The sequence below is a fragment of the Oncorhynchus tshawytscha genome, linkage group LG27 (genome assembly GCF_018296145.1).
Source record: "Oncorhynchus tshawytscha isolate Ot180627B linkage group LG27, Otsh_v2.0, whole genome shotgun sequence".
In the NCBI taxonomy this organism is placed as follows: domain Eukaryota; kingdom Metazoa; phylum Chordata; class Actinopteri; order Salmoniformes; family Salmonidae; genus Oncorhynchus; species Oncorhynchus tshawytscha.
The window spans coordinates 4,648,943-4,667,177 of NC_056455.1; the positions used below are offsets into that span (position 1 = coordinate 4,648,943).

Consider the following 18,235-nt stretch of genomic DNA (forward strand, 5'->3'; position numbering starts at 1 on the left):
ATGTGTAGTCCATAGTTTTGATGTCTTCACTATTATTCTACAATGTAGAAAATAGTAAAAATAAAAAAAACCCTGAAATGAGTTAGTGTGTCCAAACTTTTGACTGGTACCCTATAAATATGTGTATGTATAGCTCAATTGTCGTGTTTTATGGGTCTCATGTTCTTGGTTTAAAAAATGAAGCAAGTGGGGTTTGTGATGTTGAGCTCAGTGTTGTGTGCGGGCGCAGTTCAGTGGAATTAGTGACTTGACCAGAGACCAACCACATTTTTGCTCAGTTGGGTGGGATTTCCTGTTTTGTGACAGTTTACTTCTCTTCTCTGTCATGGAAATGCTGATACCAGAAAGTGTCTAGAGAAGATCACACATTGATTGACCTTTTCTACGTGGAGTTATTAGGTGGAGTTACTCTCAATTTTGGTTCATCAGAATTTGTTTTGCTCATCCATCATATTGTAACTTAAAAGCAGTTAAATCTGGGGGTAAATATTGCAATAGTTTACTACCAAGTGTTGGTGAGAATCCTAGCTGACATTGGAGGACATAGATAAAGATGGTGACAACTCTACTCTTTATGGCATTAGGTGAGTATTACAGTAACTCAGTTTTCATAAAGGACGTTATTTCAAGTGCCTTACATCAACACCAATAGATCACATCTATAGCTGGGTATCTGTTGTCTCTGTGCATTCTGCTTTATACAAATACTGTATGTTATTGTCTCTGTCTAGCCTTGTTTCAATAGGCTATTTATATATTGTATATATTAATATCTGCAATGCAATTTTAACAGGCTAATTTGGATCTCCATGAATATTGCTCACGAGCGACTTGGTAGACAGTGGCAAATTCAAACTGACCTATAACAAAGGACTTGTTTCCAGTTCTCATGTCTGCGTTCTAGTCTCACGACGTCAAAGTTCAAAGTTGATGTGCTTTGTGTACATATCCCGGAAAAGTTTAGTAAAATGGGATCTTAAAGCCATGGAGAGGATAACACCGGACCGATAACACCGGTCCATCCAACCAGATCGTTAAACAGGCATATTTATATAACAAATATGAGTTTGGAGGGTTTAAACCAGGGTCGGAGTCAATTATAAATGATGGAATTCACTCATAAAGTGGAGTATTTAAGTTCAATTGAATTCAAAATTTCAACGATCTTCAAGTTTTGGAATTGATCTGTTTGGTCTGTTTTGAATTGGAATTCAATTCAAATTCAATATTTGTACATTTCCCAGTTAGTGCACTTACAGTGCATTCCTAAAGTATTCATACCCCTTTCCCACATTTTGTTATGTTAGTGTTATTCTAAAATAGTTTTTTTAAATCCTCATCAATCTGCACCCAATACCGTGCAAATGTATTAAAAGTAAAAAAACAGATACCTTATTTACATTAGTATTCAGACCCTTTGCTATGAGACTTGAAATTGAGCTCAGGTGCATCCTGTTTCCATTTCTACAACTTGATTGGAGTCCACCTGTGGTAAATTCAATTGATTGGACATGATTTTTGGAAAGGCACACACCTGTCTATATAAAGTCCCACAGTTAACAGTGCATGTCAGAGCAAAAATAAAGCCTAGACATGATTGTGTCGAGGCACAGATCTGGGAAACGGTACCAAAATATTTCTGTAGTATTGAAAGTCCACAAGAACACAGTGGCCTCCATCATTCTTAAATGGAAGAAGTTTGGAACCACCAAGACTTTTCCTAGAGCTGACCACCTAGCGAAACTGAGCAATCGGTGGAGAAGGGCCTTGGTTAGGGAGGTGACCAAGAACCTGATGGTCACTCTGAAAGAACTCCAGAGTTCCTCTGTGGAGATGGGAGAACTTTCCAGAAGGACAACCATCTCTGCAGCACTCCACCAATCAGACCTTTATGGTAAAGTGGCCAGATGGAAACTACTCCTCAGTAAAAGGCACATGAAAGCCCACGTGGAGTTTGCCAAAAGGGATCTAAAGGACTTCCAGACCATGAGAAACAAGATTCTCTGGTCTGATGAAATGAAGATTTTACTCTTTGGCCTGAATGCCAATTGTCATGTCTGAAGGAAACCTGGCACCATCCCTACGGTTAAGCATGGTGGTGGCAGCATCATGCTGTGGGGATGTTTTTCAGCGGCAGTGACTGGGAGACTCGTCAGGGTTGAGGAAAAGATGAACTGAGCAAAGAACAGAGAGTTCCTTGATGAAAACCTGCTCCAGAGCGCTCAGGACCTCAGACTGGGGGTGAAGGCTCACCTTCAAACCGGACAATGACCCTAAACACACAGCCAAGACAACGCAGGAGTGGCTTCAGGGCAAGTCTCTGAATGTCCTTCAGTGGTCCAGCCAGAGCCCGGACTTGAACCCAATCGATCATCTCTGGAAAGATCTGAAAATAGCTGTAAAGCAACGCTCCCCAAGCAATTTGTAAACATTTATGTTTTTGCTTTGTATTTATGGGGTATTGTGTATAGATTGATGAGGGGGGAAAATGATTTAATCCATTTTAGGCTGTAATCAAACAAAATGTGGAAAAAGTCCAGAGCACTGTAGGGCTCTGTTTTAACAAACCTAACGCAACGGTATCTTTAATCGCAGGCGGTATCGCTATGGGTTCAGGGCTGTGTCACATATTTGTGTCACTTTCATTATCACAATTGTCGTGCGTTTCATGGCGCCGCCACGAAGGGGCTGGATTCTGATTAATGAGCAAGTTGTGGCTGTGCCGAGGCTTGGCCCCTCACCGGCCAATCAGAACGTGCTCCATGCCGAAATGTGTGGTTGCTTCAAGTTGTGCATTTACAGTCTTTTATGAATTGCCTTGGAATCAACTCCAATTCCAACGTTAGTCCGTTATAGTTTGTTAAAAGGCTTACAGAAACGAAGTAACAAAATGTAGACCTATCTTTGCTACATATGTTAACTTGAACCCATTTGCAGTCCACATTGTTCTAAGTACTTGCATGGCTTCAATACCATTCACACTGATATAGGGGCTAGGCCTAGTGCACATTACATTATGACTGAGCATGGACACGCCAAACATTGTCAATAAGCATTATGAAAGTAATTATTCATAAGTCCTAAAAAGAGAAATAATAATTATAATCAAATTCAAAACAAAACAACTTGTTTTAAATAGGCTTTGTCACACTTACAGGCACCATCATTTCTCCCCATGGGCATATAAAATTAAAACAACGCAGACTATGGAGGGTTTTACGCACATCCACGTTTTCACAGTAGCTGGACATAGATCCATTGCAGAACATTGATCTAAAATTGACCCTAGAAATAGTACTGTTGGGAGCTCTGGAGACACCGGGTGCGTCAATTACTAATACTCTTAGTAAAAGTTTTTATCTTCAACTCGCAATCTGTGAGTTGCATTTGATTAGATAGATTGAAATTGTATGTAAAACATCACAGCATAGTTGAAAGATATATGGTGCATAGACATCCGAAGAGGACGGCCAGAAGAGATAGGTGTGTTGGGCTGAGGGAAGCTGAGGTTTGGGATGTGGAATTGGAGACAAGTGGGAGTGAAGTTGCTGGGCCAGGGATAGAATTACGGTCAAAGATTTTTTTTTAAATTTAAATTTTTTTAAGTAAAAATAAAACAAAATGAAAAGTAAGTTTGAATGGAACTGAGGGACAGTGTTTTTACAGCTAATGCCGGTTTACCTGAGGCTGATGGCGTGCAGGTGTTTGTACACATGCAATATACACACACTGTGTGTAGTGGTTTAGTCGTGGTTCCTTTGCAGCAATTTGACCATTAAGGCCTGATTCACGCGGTCTCTGAACAGTTGATGTTGAGATGTGTCTGTTACTTGAACTCTGAAGCATCTATTTGGGCTGCAATTTCTGAGGTTGGTAACTCTAATGAACTTATCCTCTGCAGCAGAGGTAACTCTGGGGAATCCTTTCCTGTGGCGGTCCTCATGAGAGCCAGTTTCATCATAGTGCTTGATGATTTTTGTGACTGCACTTGAGAAAGTTCTTGAAATTTTCTGCATTGACTGATATTCATGTCTTAAAGTAATGATGGACTATCATTTCTCTTTGCTTATTTGAGCTGTTCTTGACATAATATCGACTTGGTATTTTACCAAATAGGGCTATCTTCTGTATACCACCCCTACCTTGTCACGACACAACTGATTGGCTCAAACGCATTTAAGAAGGAAAGATTTATTTTATTTTATCCACAAATTACATTTTAACAAGGCATGCCTGTTAATTGAAATCCATTCCAGGTGACTACCTCATGACATTGGTTGAGAGAATGACAAGCATGTGCAAAGCTGTCATCAAGACAAAGGGTGGCTAGTTTGAAGAATCTCAAATATAAAATCTATTTTGATTTGTCTAACGCTTTTTGATTACTACATGATTCTATGTGTTATTTCATAGTTTTGATGTCTACTACTATTACACCAAATGTTGTATCAAGTCTGCCAAAATGTGCCTAATTGCTTTATTAATACATTTACAAGTTCGGAAATGTGCACTCTCCTCAGACAATGGTATTTTTTCACTGTAATAGCTATTTTAAATTGGACAGGGCAGTTATATTAACTACACTCTGCGTGGTAGTTTATCTGAATTCAAATCTTCTTTTCAGTAGTTATTTACTCTTTTGACATGTAGCTAACAGTGTAGTTAGCTACTAGAAGCCACAATTTTTTGTTTTATCTCCAGAACAACTGGCATGAGGCCGATGAACTTTCTCTCTGGCTGTCACACATCTCCCTACACTGTTAACATCAAATCAAATCAAAGTTTATTTGTCACGTGCGCCGAATACAACAGTGAAATGCTTACTTACAGGCTCTAACCAATAGTGCTGTGGGGGAAAAAAGTGTGTGTGTGTGTAGGTAAGTAAAGAAATAAAACAACAGTAAAAAGACATTTGAAAATAAAAGTAAGCGAGGCTATATACAGACACCGGTTAGTCAGGCTGATTGAGGTAGTATGTACATGTGGGTATGGTTAAAGTGACTATGGATATATGATGAACAGAGAGTAGCAGTAGCGTAAAAAGAGGGGTTGGTGGGTGGTGGGACACAATGCAGATAGCCCGGTTAGCCAATGTGCGGGAGCACTGGTTGGTCGGGCCAATTGAGGTAGTATGTACATGAATGTATAGTTAAAGTGACTATGCAAATAAGATGAACAGAGAGTAGCAGCAGCGTAAAAGAGGGGTTGGGGGGCACACAATGCAAATAGTCCGGGTAACCATTTGGTTACCTGTTCAGGAGTCTTATGGCTTGGGGGTAAAAACTGTTGAGAAGCCTTTTTGTCCTAGACTTGGCACTCCGGTGCTGTTTGCCATACAGAAATAGAGAGAACAGTCTATGACTGGGGTAGTTGGGGTATTTGACATTTTTCAGGGCCTTCCTTTGTCACCGCCTGGTGTAGAGGTCCTGGATGGCAGGCAGCTTTGCCCCAGTGATGTACTGGGCCGTACGCACTACCCTCTGAAGTGCCTTGGGGTCGGAGGCCGAGCAATTTCCGTACCAGGCAGTGATGCAACCGGTCAGAATGCTCTCGATGTTGCAGCTGTAGAACCTTTTGAGGATCTCAGGACCCATGCCAAATCTTTTTCGTTTCATGAGGGGGAATAGGCTTTGTCGTGCCCTCTTCACGACTGTCTTGGTGTGTTTGGACCATTCTAGTTTGGTGTTGATGTGGACACCAAGGTATTTGAAGCTCTCAACCTGCTCCACTACAGCCCTGTCGATGAGAATGGGGACGTGCTCGGTGCTCCTTTTCCTGTAGTCCACAATCATCTCCTTAGTCTTGGTTACGTTGAGGGATAGGTTGTTTTTCTGGCACCACCCGGCCAGGTCTCCTCCTCCCTATAGGTTGTCTCATCATTGTCGGTGATCAGGCCTGCCACTTTTGTGTCATCAGCAAACTTAATGATGGTTTTGAAGTCGTGCCTGGCCATGCAGTCGTGGGTGAACAGGGAGTACAGGAGGGGACTGAGCACGCACCCCTGGGGAGCTCCAGTGTTGAGAATCAGCGTGGCAGATGTGTTGCTACCTACCCTCAGCCAGTGACGGATGTGGTGTCTTCCTCAATGTCATTAGAAGAATCCCGGAACATGTTCCAGTCTGTGATAGCAAAACAGTCCGGTAGTTTAGCATTTGCTTCATCTGACAATTTTTTATAGACCAAGTCACTGGTGCTTCCTGCTTAAATTTTTTGCTTGTAAGCAGGAATCAGAAGGATAGAGTTGTGGTCGGATTTACCAAATGGAAGGCGAGGGAGAGCTCTGTACGCATCTCTGTGTGTGGAGTACAGGTGATCTAGAATTTTTTTCCCTCTGGTTGCACATTTAACATGTTGATAGAGATTGGTAGAACTGATTTAAGTGTCCCTGCATTAAAGTCTCCGGTCACTAGGAGCGCCGCCTCTGAGTGAGTGGTTTCCTGTTTGCTTATTTCCTTATACAGCTGGCTGAGTGCGGTCTTAGTGCCAGCATCTGATTGTGGTGGTAAATAAACAGCCACAAAAAGTATAGCTGAGAACTCTCTAGGCAAGTAGTGTGGCCTGCAATTTATCATAATATACTCTACTTCAGGTGAGCAAAATCTAGACACTTCCTTAGATTTCGTGCACGAGCTGCTGTTTACAAATATGCACAGATCCCCCCTTCTAGACTATAGAGTTATGTGTTCTTCCAGTCCATTTTATATCAGGAAATAACGTAAGTCTACATCAAGTGGGAAACCTTTTCATAAAATAAAGTGTTGAGAGTCGATTTTTGCAGAAAGCAGGATTATCTGATTTTAGAAGAGGGCTATAATGTGAGAAATTATTATTATTATTTTTTTAAATGAAGCTTAATCTGTATACTAAGCAGCTGGTCTGTGAGAGTCTGGAAAATGTTAACCACAATAGTTAACTATGGTACATGACACATACATCTCTCACAGGACAGTTTCACAAAGGAAATCCTTGAGCTCAATATAGACATAACCATCCGGCTTTAGAAATGGTTTAAATACCACAACAGCATATGCAAATTATGTTTGCTTGCTGGGATTACATTTAAAGTTTTTTCATAAATGTGTCAATAACTATCTACATATAGCTTACTAACATATCTAAATGTAACAATAACATTTATTAAATGGTGAGAAAATGTATATTTAATGATTTTTTTTGTACTGGACATTATAGTAAGGTGTAATCCATTTAGACATAGCAACTTCAGTAAATGTTTGTTTAAATTGTAATGTTTTGGTTGTCTGTATTTATTGATATTTATTATGGATCCCCATTAGCTGCTGCCAAGGATACTCTTCCTGGGGGTCCAGCAGAATTAAGGTAGTTCTACATTTTTTAAAACATTACAAAACATTCATAACACATTTCACTGTGTTTCTCCCCAACAGCTCATCGAATGGTGTTATCTTCATTGGCAGGTAAGTGTTCATTTACATGTGAACACAAGTCTCAAAAAGGTTTTAAAATGCTGTTTAAATGCTGTTAAAGTCCATAAAAGGTTAAGCAACACATTTGTAACAACTTTTAATAGAACAACTTTGACAATACTGACGGTGTTAAATTGCTTATTTGATTATTAATCATTATTAATTATTTTTCCCGATCATCTCTTTTCCTCTTTGTGAGCTGGTGAAGAGATAAGGCTGGTCGATGGCACTAGTCGCTGCTCGGGGACAGTAGAGATTCTTTACAAGGGCCAGTGGGGACGAGTGTGTGGCCAGAAGTGGGACGTAAACAATGCCAATGTGGTGTGTGGCCAGCTGGGCTGTGGGAGAGCTGTGAGTGCCCAAGGTAGTGCCCACATAGGTCAGGGTAGTGGTGGCAGGCCTACTTGGCTGGATGATGTTGGGTGTAAAGGCACTGAGAGCTCCCTCACAGAATGCTCACATGGAGGATTGAAACACCATGACTGTTTACAGGCTCAAGATGCCAGAGTTGTCTGCTCAGGTAAGAAAAGTCCCTCTGTTGCTATTGTGGTTGATAAAAGTCAAAATACCTTGATTTTCGTTGTGTCAACTTGGCATCGATTTAGTTGATAAAAATGACACTGAAATGCATTTAATTGTCAAAATGTTCTTTCATGCCTAGATAAACCTAATATCAGACTGGTCAATGGGAGTGACCTCTGCTCTGGGAGGGTGGAGGTCTATCAAACTGGTCACTGGCGGACCGTGTGTGACGACGTGTGGGACTTGAATGATGCTGCTGTGGTTTGCAGACAGCTTGGCTGTGGGAGAGCTGATAGTGCCCCAGAGAGGGCCTACTTTGGTCAGGGAAGTGGACCCATCTGGCAGGATGATGTTGGCTGCTCTGGCACAGAGTGCTCCATCACACAGTGCCCACACACAGGAGGAGGAACACATAACTGTAATCATGGTAACGACACAGGTGTTATTTGTTCAGGTAAGGGAGTCTCTTTGCCTTGTCTAGACTTGAGTTTTATCAGCATTTGGTTTGAATGGTTTGAATTGTGCAGAAAGGTCTCGTCATAGAGAAAATCTTTAAAAAGCATATTACTGCAGTATTGTAGACTGCTCTGCCACCTAGTGGAGAGTTGACCTTTGCACAAAGAAATTTAACCCAGGCCTGACTTGGTGCTATATGACCAGATGGGGGCAACCTAGAACAGAGCATGTGGCTTATATAGTATGAAGACCAGATAGGTTGTGATTATTGTTTCCTCACTAAACTACATCTCTTTGACCAACAGGTGTTGTCTTGCAGAAGCCTTTACTCTCCACAGACCCGTCCTACTCTGCCTTCTTGCATGGAGAGGAGGTCCAGCTCACCTGCACTCTTCCATCCCGTATCCTCTGTAATGCTGTGGAGTTCATCTTCTATCTGAATGGAGACTCCGTCATGACCGTGACAGTTGGATCCTCACAGCCCAGGGCTACTTTAACAAAGTTTAAGACGGACGCTTCACACCAGGGCAGTTACAGCTGTCTCTACAGAACCCACTCCAACGGCAAAGCCATCAGCTCCCCTTACAGCAACGTTACTAAAGGTGAGGTGGTAGTTGGGAAACAAGTGTTGCTTAATCTACAGTGAGCTCCAAAAATATTGGGACAGTGACAAATATTTTGTTTTGGCTCTGTACTCTAGCACTTTAGATTTGAAATGATACAATGATTGAGGTCAAATCAAATCAAATCAAATCAAATCAAATTTTATTTGTCACATACACATGGTTAGCAGATGTTAATGCGAGTGTAGCGAAATGCTTGTGCTTCTATTTCCGACAATGCAGTAATAATGAACAAGTAATCTAACTAACAATTCCAAAAACTACTGTCTTATACACAGTGTAAGGGGATAAAGAATATGTACATAAGGATATATGAATGAGTGATGGTACAGAGCAGCATAGGCAAGATACAGTAGATGATATCGAGTACAGTATATACATATGAGATGAGTATGTAAACCAAGTGGCATAGTTAAAGTGGCTAGTGATACATGTATTACATAAGGATGAAGTCGATGATATAGAGTACAGTATCTACGTATGCATATGAGATGAATAATGTAGGGTAAGTAACATTATATAAGGTAGCATTGTTTAAAGTGGCTAGTGATATATTTACATCATTTCCCATCAATTCCCATTATTAAAGTGGCTGGAGTAGAGTCAGTGTCATTGACAGTCATTGACAGTGTGTTGGCAGTAGCCACTCAATGTTAGTGGTGGCTGTTTAACAGTCTGATGGCCTTGAGATAGAAGCTGTTTTTCAGTCTCTCGGTCCCAGCTTTGATGCACCTGTACTGACCTCGCCTTCTGGATGACAGCGGGGTGAACAGGCAGTGGCTCGGGTGGTTGATGTCCTTGATGATCTTTATAGCCTTCCTGTAGCATCGGGTGGTGTAGGTGTCCTGGAGGGCAGGTAGTTTGCCCCCGGTGATGCGTTGTGCAGACCTCACTACCCTCTGGAGAGCCTTACGGTTGAGGGCGGTGCAGTTGCCATACCAGGCGGTGATACAGCCCGCCAGGATGCTCTCGATTGTGCATCTGTAGAAGTTTGTGAGTGCTTTTGGTGACAAGCTGAATTTCTTCAGCCTCCTGAGGTTGAAGAGGCGCTGCTGCGCCTTCCTCACGATGCTGTCTGTGTGAGTGGACCAATTCAGTTTGTCTGTCATGTGTATGCAGAGGAACTTAAAACTTGCTACCCTCTCCACTACTGTTCCATCGATGTGGATGGGGGTGTTCCCTCTGCTGTTTCCTGAAGTCCACAATCATCTCCTTAGTTTTGTTGACGTTGAGTGTGAGGTTATTTTCCTGACACCACACTCCGAGGGCCCTCACCTCCTCCCTGTAGGCCGTCTCGTCATTGTTGGTAATCAAGCCTACCACTGTTGTGTCGTCCGCAAACTTGATGATTGAGTTGGAGGCGTGCGTGGCCACGCAGTCGTGGGTGAACAGGGAGTACAGGAGAGGGCTCAGAACGCACCCTTGTGGGGCCCCAGTGTTGAGGATCAGCGGGGAGGAGATGTTGTTGCCTATCCTCACCACCTGGGGGCGGCCCGTCAGGAAGTCCAGTACCCAGTTGCACAGGGCGGGGTCGAGACCCAGGGTCTCGAGCTTGATGACGAGCTTGGAGGGTACTATGGTGTTGAATGCCGAGCTGTAGTCGATGAACAGCATTCTCACATAGGTATTCCTCTTGTCCAGATGGGTTAGGGCAGTGTGCAGTGTGGTTGAGATTGCATCGTCTGTGGACCTATTTGGGCGGTAAGCAAATTGGAGTGGGTCTAGGTTGTCAGGTAGGGTGGAGGTGATATGGTCCTTGACTAGTCTCTCAAAGCACTTCATGATGACGGATGTGAGTGCTACGGGCGGTAGTCGTTTAGCTCAGTTACCTTAGCTTTCTTGGGAACAGGAACAATGGTGGCCCTCTTGAAGCATGTGGGAACAGCAGACTGGTATAGGGATTGATTGAATATGTCCGTAAACACACCGGCCAGCTGGTCTGCGCATGCTCTGAGGGCGCGGCTGGGGATGCCGTCTGGGCCTGCAGCCTTGCGAGGGTTAACACGTTTAAATGTCTTACTCACTTCGGCTGCAGTGAAGGAGAGACCGCATGTTTTCATTGCAGGCCGTGTCAGTGGCACTGTATTGTCCTCAAAGCGGGCAAAAAGTTATTTAGTCTGCCTGGGAGCAAGACATCCTGGTCCGTGACTGGGCTGGGTTTCTTCCTGTAGTCCGTGATTGACTGTAGACCCTGCCACATGCCTCTTGTGTCTGAGCCGTTGAATTGAGATTCTACTTTGTCTCTGTACTGGCGCTTAGCTTGTTTGATAGCCTTGCGGAGGGAATAGCTGCACTGTTTGTATTCAGTCATGTTACCAGACACCTTGCCCTGATTAAAAGCAGTGGTTCGCGCCTTCAGTTTCACACGAATGCTGCCATCAATCCACGGTTTCTGGTTAGGGAATGTTTTAATCGTTGCTATGGGAACGACATCTTCAACGCACGTTCTAATGAACTCGCACACCGAATCAGCGTATTCGTCAATGTTGTTGTCTGTCTGAAACATCTCCCAGTCCACGTGATGGAAGCAGTCTTGGAGTGTGGAGTCAGCTTGGTCAACATCTCCCTTCTTGTTTTAGTCCACGGGATCAACAAAATGATGGAAGCAGTCTCTGAGAGTTTTCCAAATAAAGTTTGTTTTCAGAGCCAAAATCCCCAGCTATGAATGTCTGCTTTGCAGGGGGTTCGTTCAGAGCCATCGATGTGTCTGCTTGGGGGGATATATACGGCTGTGATTATAATCGAAGAGAATTCTCTTGGTAGATAATGCGGTCTACATTTGATTGTGAGGAATTCTAAATCAGGTGAACAGAAGGATTTGAGTTCCTGTATGTTTCTGTCATCACACCATGTCACGTTAGTCATAAGGCATACGCCCCCGCCCCTCTTCTTACCAGAAAGATGTTTGTTTCTGTCCGCGCGATGTGTGGAGAAACCCGCTGGCTGCACCGCTTCGGATAGCGTCTCTCCAGTTAGCCATGTTTCCGTGAAGCAGAGAACGTTACAGTCTCTGATGTCCCTCTGGAATGCTACCCTTGCTCGGATTTCATCAACCTTGTTGTCAAGAGACTGGACATTGGCAAGAAGAATGCTAGGGAGTGGTGCACGGTGTGCCCGTCTCCGGAGTCTGACCAGAAGACCGCTTCGTTTCCCTCTTTTTCTGAGTCGTTTTTTTTGGGTCGCTGCATGTAATCCACTCCGTTGCACTGGTTGTAAGGCAGAACACAGGATCCGCATCGCGAAAAACATATTCTTGGTCGTACTGATGGTGAGTTGACGCTGATCTTATATTCAGTAGTTCTTCTCGCCTGTATGTAATGAAACCTAAGATGACCTGGGGTACTAGTGTAAGAAATAACACGTAAAAAAAAAAAAACTGCATAGTTTCCTAGGAACGCGAAGCGAGGCGGCCATCTCTGTCGGCCATCTCTGTCAGGGCTCTGGCAGTGCAGACTGTCAGCTTTAATTTGAGGGTATGTTCATTTTAAATGGGCGAACCGTTTAGAAATGACAGCACTTTTTGTATCTAGTCCCCCATTTTAGGGGACCAAAAGTATTGAGACAAATTCACTTATACAGTATGTGTAATAAAGTAATCAAACGTTTAGTATTTGGTCCCATATTCCTAGCATGCAATGATCACATCACGTTTGTGACTCGACGCACTTGGATGCATTGGCTGTTTGTTTTGGTAGTGTTTCGGATTATTTTGTGGGCTATGAAATTTGTGCATCTAACTTTCTCACTCATCATTGTTCACGATATATTCAGGACAATCCGTAATCACAGTTTTTAGAAACATATTATACACTGCTCAAAAAAATAAAGGGAACACTAAAATAACACATCCTAGATCTGAATCAATTAAATATTCTTAATAAATACTTTTTTCTTTAGATAGTTGAATATGCTGACAACAAAATCACACAAAAATGATCAATGGAAATCAAATTGATCAACCCATGGAGGTCTGGATTTGGAGTCAAACTCAAAATTAAAGTGGAAAACCACACTACAGGCTGATCCAACTTTGATGTAAGTGTGTGTGGCCTCCACATGCCTGTATGACCTCCCTACAATGCCTGGGCATGCTCCTGATGAGGTGGCGGATGGTCTCCTGAGGGATCTCCTCCCAGACCTGGACTAAAGCATCCGCCAACTCCTGGACAGTCTGTGGTGCAACGTGGCGTTGGTGGATGGAGCGAGACATGATGTCCCAGATGTGCTCAATTGGATTCAGGTCTGGGGAACGGGCGGGCCAGTCCATAGCATCAATGCCTTCCTCTTGCAGGAACTGCTGACACACTCCAGGCACATGAGGTCTAGCATTGTCTTGCATTAGGAGGAACCCAGGACCAACCGCACCAGCATATGGTCTCACGAGGGGTCTGAGGATCTCATCTCGGTACCTAATGGCAGTCAGGCTACATCTGGCGAGCACATGGAGGACTGTGCGGCCCCCAAAGAAATGCCACCCCACACCATGACTGACCCACCGCCAAACCGGTCATGCTGGAGGATGTTGCAGGCAGGAGAACGTTCTCCACTGCGTCTCCAGACTCTGTCACGTCTGTCACGTGCTCAGTGTGAACCTGCTTTCATCTGTGAAGAGCACAGGGTGCCAGTGGAGAATTTGCCAGTCTTGGTTTTCTCTGGCAAATGCCAAACGTCCTGCAAGGTGTTGGGCTGTAAGCACAACCCCCACCTGTGGATGTCGGGCCCTCATACCACCCGCATGGAGTCTGTTTCTGACCGTTTGAGCAGACACATGCACATTTGTGGCCTGATGGAGGTCATTTTTCAGGGCTCTGGCAGTGCTCTTCCTTGCACAAAGGCGGAGGTAGCGGTCCTGCTGCTGGGTTGTTGCCCTCCTACGGCCTCCTCCATGTCTCCTGATGTACTGGCCTGTCTCCTGGTAGCGCCTCCATGCTCTGGACACTACGCTGACAGACACAGCAAACCTTCTTGCCACAGCTCGCATTGATGTTCCATCCTGGATGAGCTGCACTACCTGCGCCACTTGTGTGGGTTGTAGACTCCGTCTCATGCTACCACTAGAGTGAAAGCACCGCCAGCATTCAAAAGTGACCAAAACATCAGCCAGGAAGCATAGGAACTGAGAAGTGGTCTGTGGTACCACCTGCAGAACAACTCCTTTATTGGGGGTGTCTTGCTAATTGCCTATAATTTCCACCTGTTGTCTATTCCATTTGCACAACAGCATGTGAAATTTATTATCAATCAGTGTTGCTTCCTAAGTGGACAGTTTTTTTCTTTCACAGAAGTGTGATTGACTTGGAGTTACATTGTGTTGTTTAAGTGTTCCCTTTATTTTTTTGAGCAGCGTATTTTTTATTTACAGTAAAACTACATCGAAAATGACACAATACATTATTTACCATTCATTTCTATTGGGCACAAAAGATTCTGAAACACAACCAAAACAAACAGCAAATGCATCCAACAAATGTGTACAGTCAGAAGCTTGATGTAGTCATTGCCTGCTATGAATATGGGACCAAAAATACTAAACGTTTGACTATTTTAAACATATACAGTACCAGTCAAAAGTTTGGACACACCTACTCATTCAAGGGTTTCTTTATTTTTCCTATTATCTACATTGCAGAATAATAGTAAAGATGTCAGAACTATGAAATAACACATAGGGAATCATGTAGTAACCAAAAAGTGTTCAACAAATCAAAATATATTTTATATTTGAGATTCTTTGCACAATCTTGGCATTCTCTCAACCAGCTTCATGAGGTAGTCACCTGGAATGCATTTCAATTAATATGTTTACCCTGTTAATTTGTGAAATGTGTTTCCTTCTTAATGCGTATCAGCCAATCAGTTGTGCTGTGACAAGGTACGATTGGTATACAGAAGATAGCCTATTTGGTAAAAGACCAAGTCCATATTATGACAAGAATAGCTCAAATAAGCAATAAGAAATTACATTTCAAGAACTTTGAAAGTTTCTTCAAGTGCAGTCGCAAAAACCATCAAGTTCTATGATGAAACTGGCTCTCACGAGGACCACCGCAGGAAATCAAGTCCCAGAGTTACTTCTGCTGTAGAAGACACGTTCATTAGAGTTAACTGCACCTCAGATTGCAGCCCAAAAATTATTAAATTAAATTATTCACAGAGTTCAAGTAACAGACACATCTCAACATCAATTGTTCAGAGGAGAATGCGTGAATCAGGCCTTCATGGTCAAATTGCTGCAAAGAAAACAATACTAAAGGACATCAATAAGAAGAAGAGACTTGCTTGGGCCATGAAACACGAGCAATGGACATTAGACCAGGGAAATCTGTCCTTTGGTCTGATGAGTCCAAATTTGAGATTTTTGGTTCCAACCGCCATGTCGTTGTGAGATGCAGAGTAGGTGAACGGAAGATCTCCGCACGTGTGGTTCCCACCGTGAAGCATGAAGGAGGATGTGTAACTGTGTGGGGGTGCTTTTCTGGTGACACTGTTGGTGATTTATTTAGAATCCAAGGTACACTTGTCCAGCATGGCTACCACAGCATTTTGCAGCGATACGCCATCCCAACTGGTTTGCGCTTAGTGGGACTATCATTTGTTTTTCAACAGGACAATGACCCAACACACCTCCAGGCTATTTGAACAAGAAGGAGAGTGATGGAGTGCTGCATCAGATGGCCTGGCCTCCACAATCACCTGACCTCAACCCAATTGAGATGGTTTGGGATGAGTTGGACTGCAGAGTGAAGGAAAAGCATCCAACAAGTGCTCAGCATATGTGGGAACTCCTTTAAGACTGTTGGAAAAGCATTCCAGGTGAAGCTGGTTGAGAGAATGCCAAGAGTGTGCAAAGCTGACATCAAGTCAAAGGATGGCAACTTTGAAGAATCTCAAATCTCAAATATATTTTGATTTCTTGAAAACATTTGGTTACTACATGATTTCTTATATGTTGTTTTATAGTTTTGATGTCTTCACTCTCATTCTTCAATGTAGAAAATAGTGAAAATAAAGAAAAACCCTTGAATGGTACTGTACGTGAATTTTTCCCAATACTTTTGGTCCCCTAAAATGGGACTATGTACAAAAAGTACTGTAATTTCTAAACGGTTCACCGGATGAAAATACCCTCAAATTAAAGCGGACCGTCTGCACTTTAACCTCATATTCATTGTGTCACACACATATTTCTCAGTTACAAGGTGTGAATATGGAATCACATTACAGTCATATTGCTGTTTACTTTCTTCCAAGTGGTCCTGCTACAGCCCAACATCTCTCTCAGTCCTCCAAATGGAGGGATGTTTTGGGAACCTCATGGGCCAGAGGTGACCAGGGGCCACAGCTTCTCCATCATCTGCTCCATTCAGCCACAGTATCCCGGAGGCCTCTTCTATCTGGACTTCTCTGGTTCCAACAGAACAGAGACTACGCCAGCAGTCAACCACTCTGCCTGCTTCCACTTCCCTGTTGCAGAGTATAAAGACCAGGGGAAATACAGCTGCAGCTATGGAGTCAACATCTCCACGCGGTCATTCAGGTCGGCTAATAGTGAACTAGCTGTCACCATTAGAGGTAAACTAACACATGCTTTACATTTATTTATTTAAAATAGCATTTACGTGAGAGAAAAATCAAAGTATTGTAAAATGATTCATAATCCTTCATATCACTTTTTTAAAAATGTTTTTATATCCTATGAATTGGCCATCTACAAGTCTTGATCTGTAGGTCTAAACCTTGAAATACCTACCTTTTCCTCAGCCTCTATGGTCCCCATCATTGCCTCTGGAGGGACTGGTGGGCTAGTATTCCTGTTTCTGCTTCTGCTTGTCATCTGTCTAGTCAACAGGAGGACCAGGAGGAGCAGCAAGCCATCTACAGAGACTGACCAGAGAGAATGTAAGTGATATCATCATACTGTAAACTCAAATTTGTCCCAAAGACTTTTGTTGATATCATTTTGTTTGTAAGGCTTTTTTATTCCCTTGAGTTTGTTCTTGCGAATATTCATGAGCAAACGTTTAATGCAACAGGTACTGACAACAGACACAGAGGGGAGGACAACGAAGAGGGAGAGGACTATGTGACTTTTGAAAATGTCTGTTACGAGAGAGGTCTGGAGAGAGGGAAGAGGGAAAAGAAGAATGAGGAGGAGAAAGGGCACAGCTATGGGAAATCAGAGGATGTCTATGACAACGGGGAGGGAAACACTCACAGAAAGGGTGTTTGTGGGGGTCTCACGAAAAATGAACAGTGACGATGATGAAGAAGTTTACGTTAATGTCTCCGCTCAGGACAACGCTGTAACACAGGCAGGCGCGTCAGCTGGGTACAGCTCAAGATAAAAATCAAATAAAAGTAGGCTGCAAAAAAAAAAAAGGCAAAAATCATTCCAATCCCGCATTAAAATGCAACAGCTGTTTAGTGTATCGATTGGCTAGCTTTGGGAACATGCAGATTTTGCTTGGCGAGAAGCTGCCAGCCTGTGTACGTTTCTCTCAGCATTGAGCAGAGACAGAACCCGACAGTTTGCTTGAGGTCAGCTATCTAGGCTATTTTGATGTTGTCATTTGAACTTGGCCTTGTAAGCCTCGCAGCCAGCTCTTTTATGCACCGGCTACTCATACATTGATGTTGACATGGGCGGCGCATCCAGTAGGCTAGGGGAAGATAAGCTTACCCTAAAGTAAATTGAATGAAATTTGCCAAAATTAGCTATCTTTTTAAAAATGTATTTTACCTTTATTTAACTAGGCAAGTCAGTTAAGGACAAATTCTTATTTGCAATGACGGCCTAATAATTACTTGTGTCTTGTACAGAAATAAACAACATCATTACAAATACTACACCAGAGAATATGATTTGACCACAGAGGATCCTTAGCTTCTTTTAAAAATGAGCTGTTGATTGTTTTAACACTTTTCTCACTTACCAGCAAACGGGTGTGGTCATTCTAAAGTATGGTCCCTGGAGCTACGATCAAACCCGGTTTGATTAGAACGCTTATTTAGAACGTCCAGTTTCGACTGACGCAACAGTCAGCATTTGAGCGAGCCACACTGGTTTTTTTTCACAGAAACATTTTCGCAAAAGCACAGTCCTTACAAAGTTAATGTCCTGAATGTGACAAGTTCATTTTTGGATGCAATGTTCAGACTTTCACAGAAGTAGCAACAGCAAAAGTCCAT

At 42.9% G+C, this 18,235-nt stretch overlaps 1 protein-coding gene across 1 annotated transcript; it reads left to right on the forward strand.

Moving 5' to 3' along the window:
• The first annotated feature begins 362 nt into the window (after positions 1-362).
• LOC121841094 lies at positions 363-17,888 on the forward strand. The gene is made up of 8 exons (XM_042307375.1): positions 363-584; positions 7,407-7,436; positions 7,645-7,965; positions 8,107-8,421; positions 8,729-9,025; positions 16,298-16,618; positions 16,808-16,945; positions 17,080-17,888. The coding sequence occupies exons 1-8, from the start codon at positions 554-556 to the stop codon at positions 17,301-17,303; spliced, it is 1,677 nt and encodes a 558-aa protein (XP_042163309.1). The 5' UTR covers positions 363-553; the 3' UTR covers positions 17,304-17,888.
• The last annotated feature ends 347 nt before the right edge of the window (positions 17,889-18,235 follow it).

What these genes read in the sequence shown, in the direction of transcription:
- LOC121841094 (XM_042307375.1), top strand. Translation starts at nt 554, where the DNA reads ATGGTGACAACTCTACTCTTTATGGCATTAG. An exon ending in GGTGTTATCTTCATTGGCAG is followed by an intron (nt 7,437 to 7,644) that starts GTAAGTGTTCAT and finishes CCTCTTTGTGAG; the next exon opens with CTGGTGAAGAGATAAGGCTG. An exon ending in TTACAGCAACGTTACTAAAG is followed by an intron (nt 9,026 to 16,297) that starts GTGAGGTGGTAG and finishes CTTTCTTCCAAG; the next exon opens with TGGTCCTGCTACAGCCCAAC.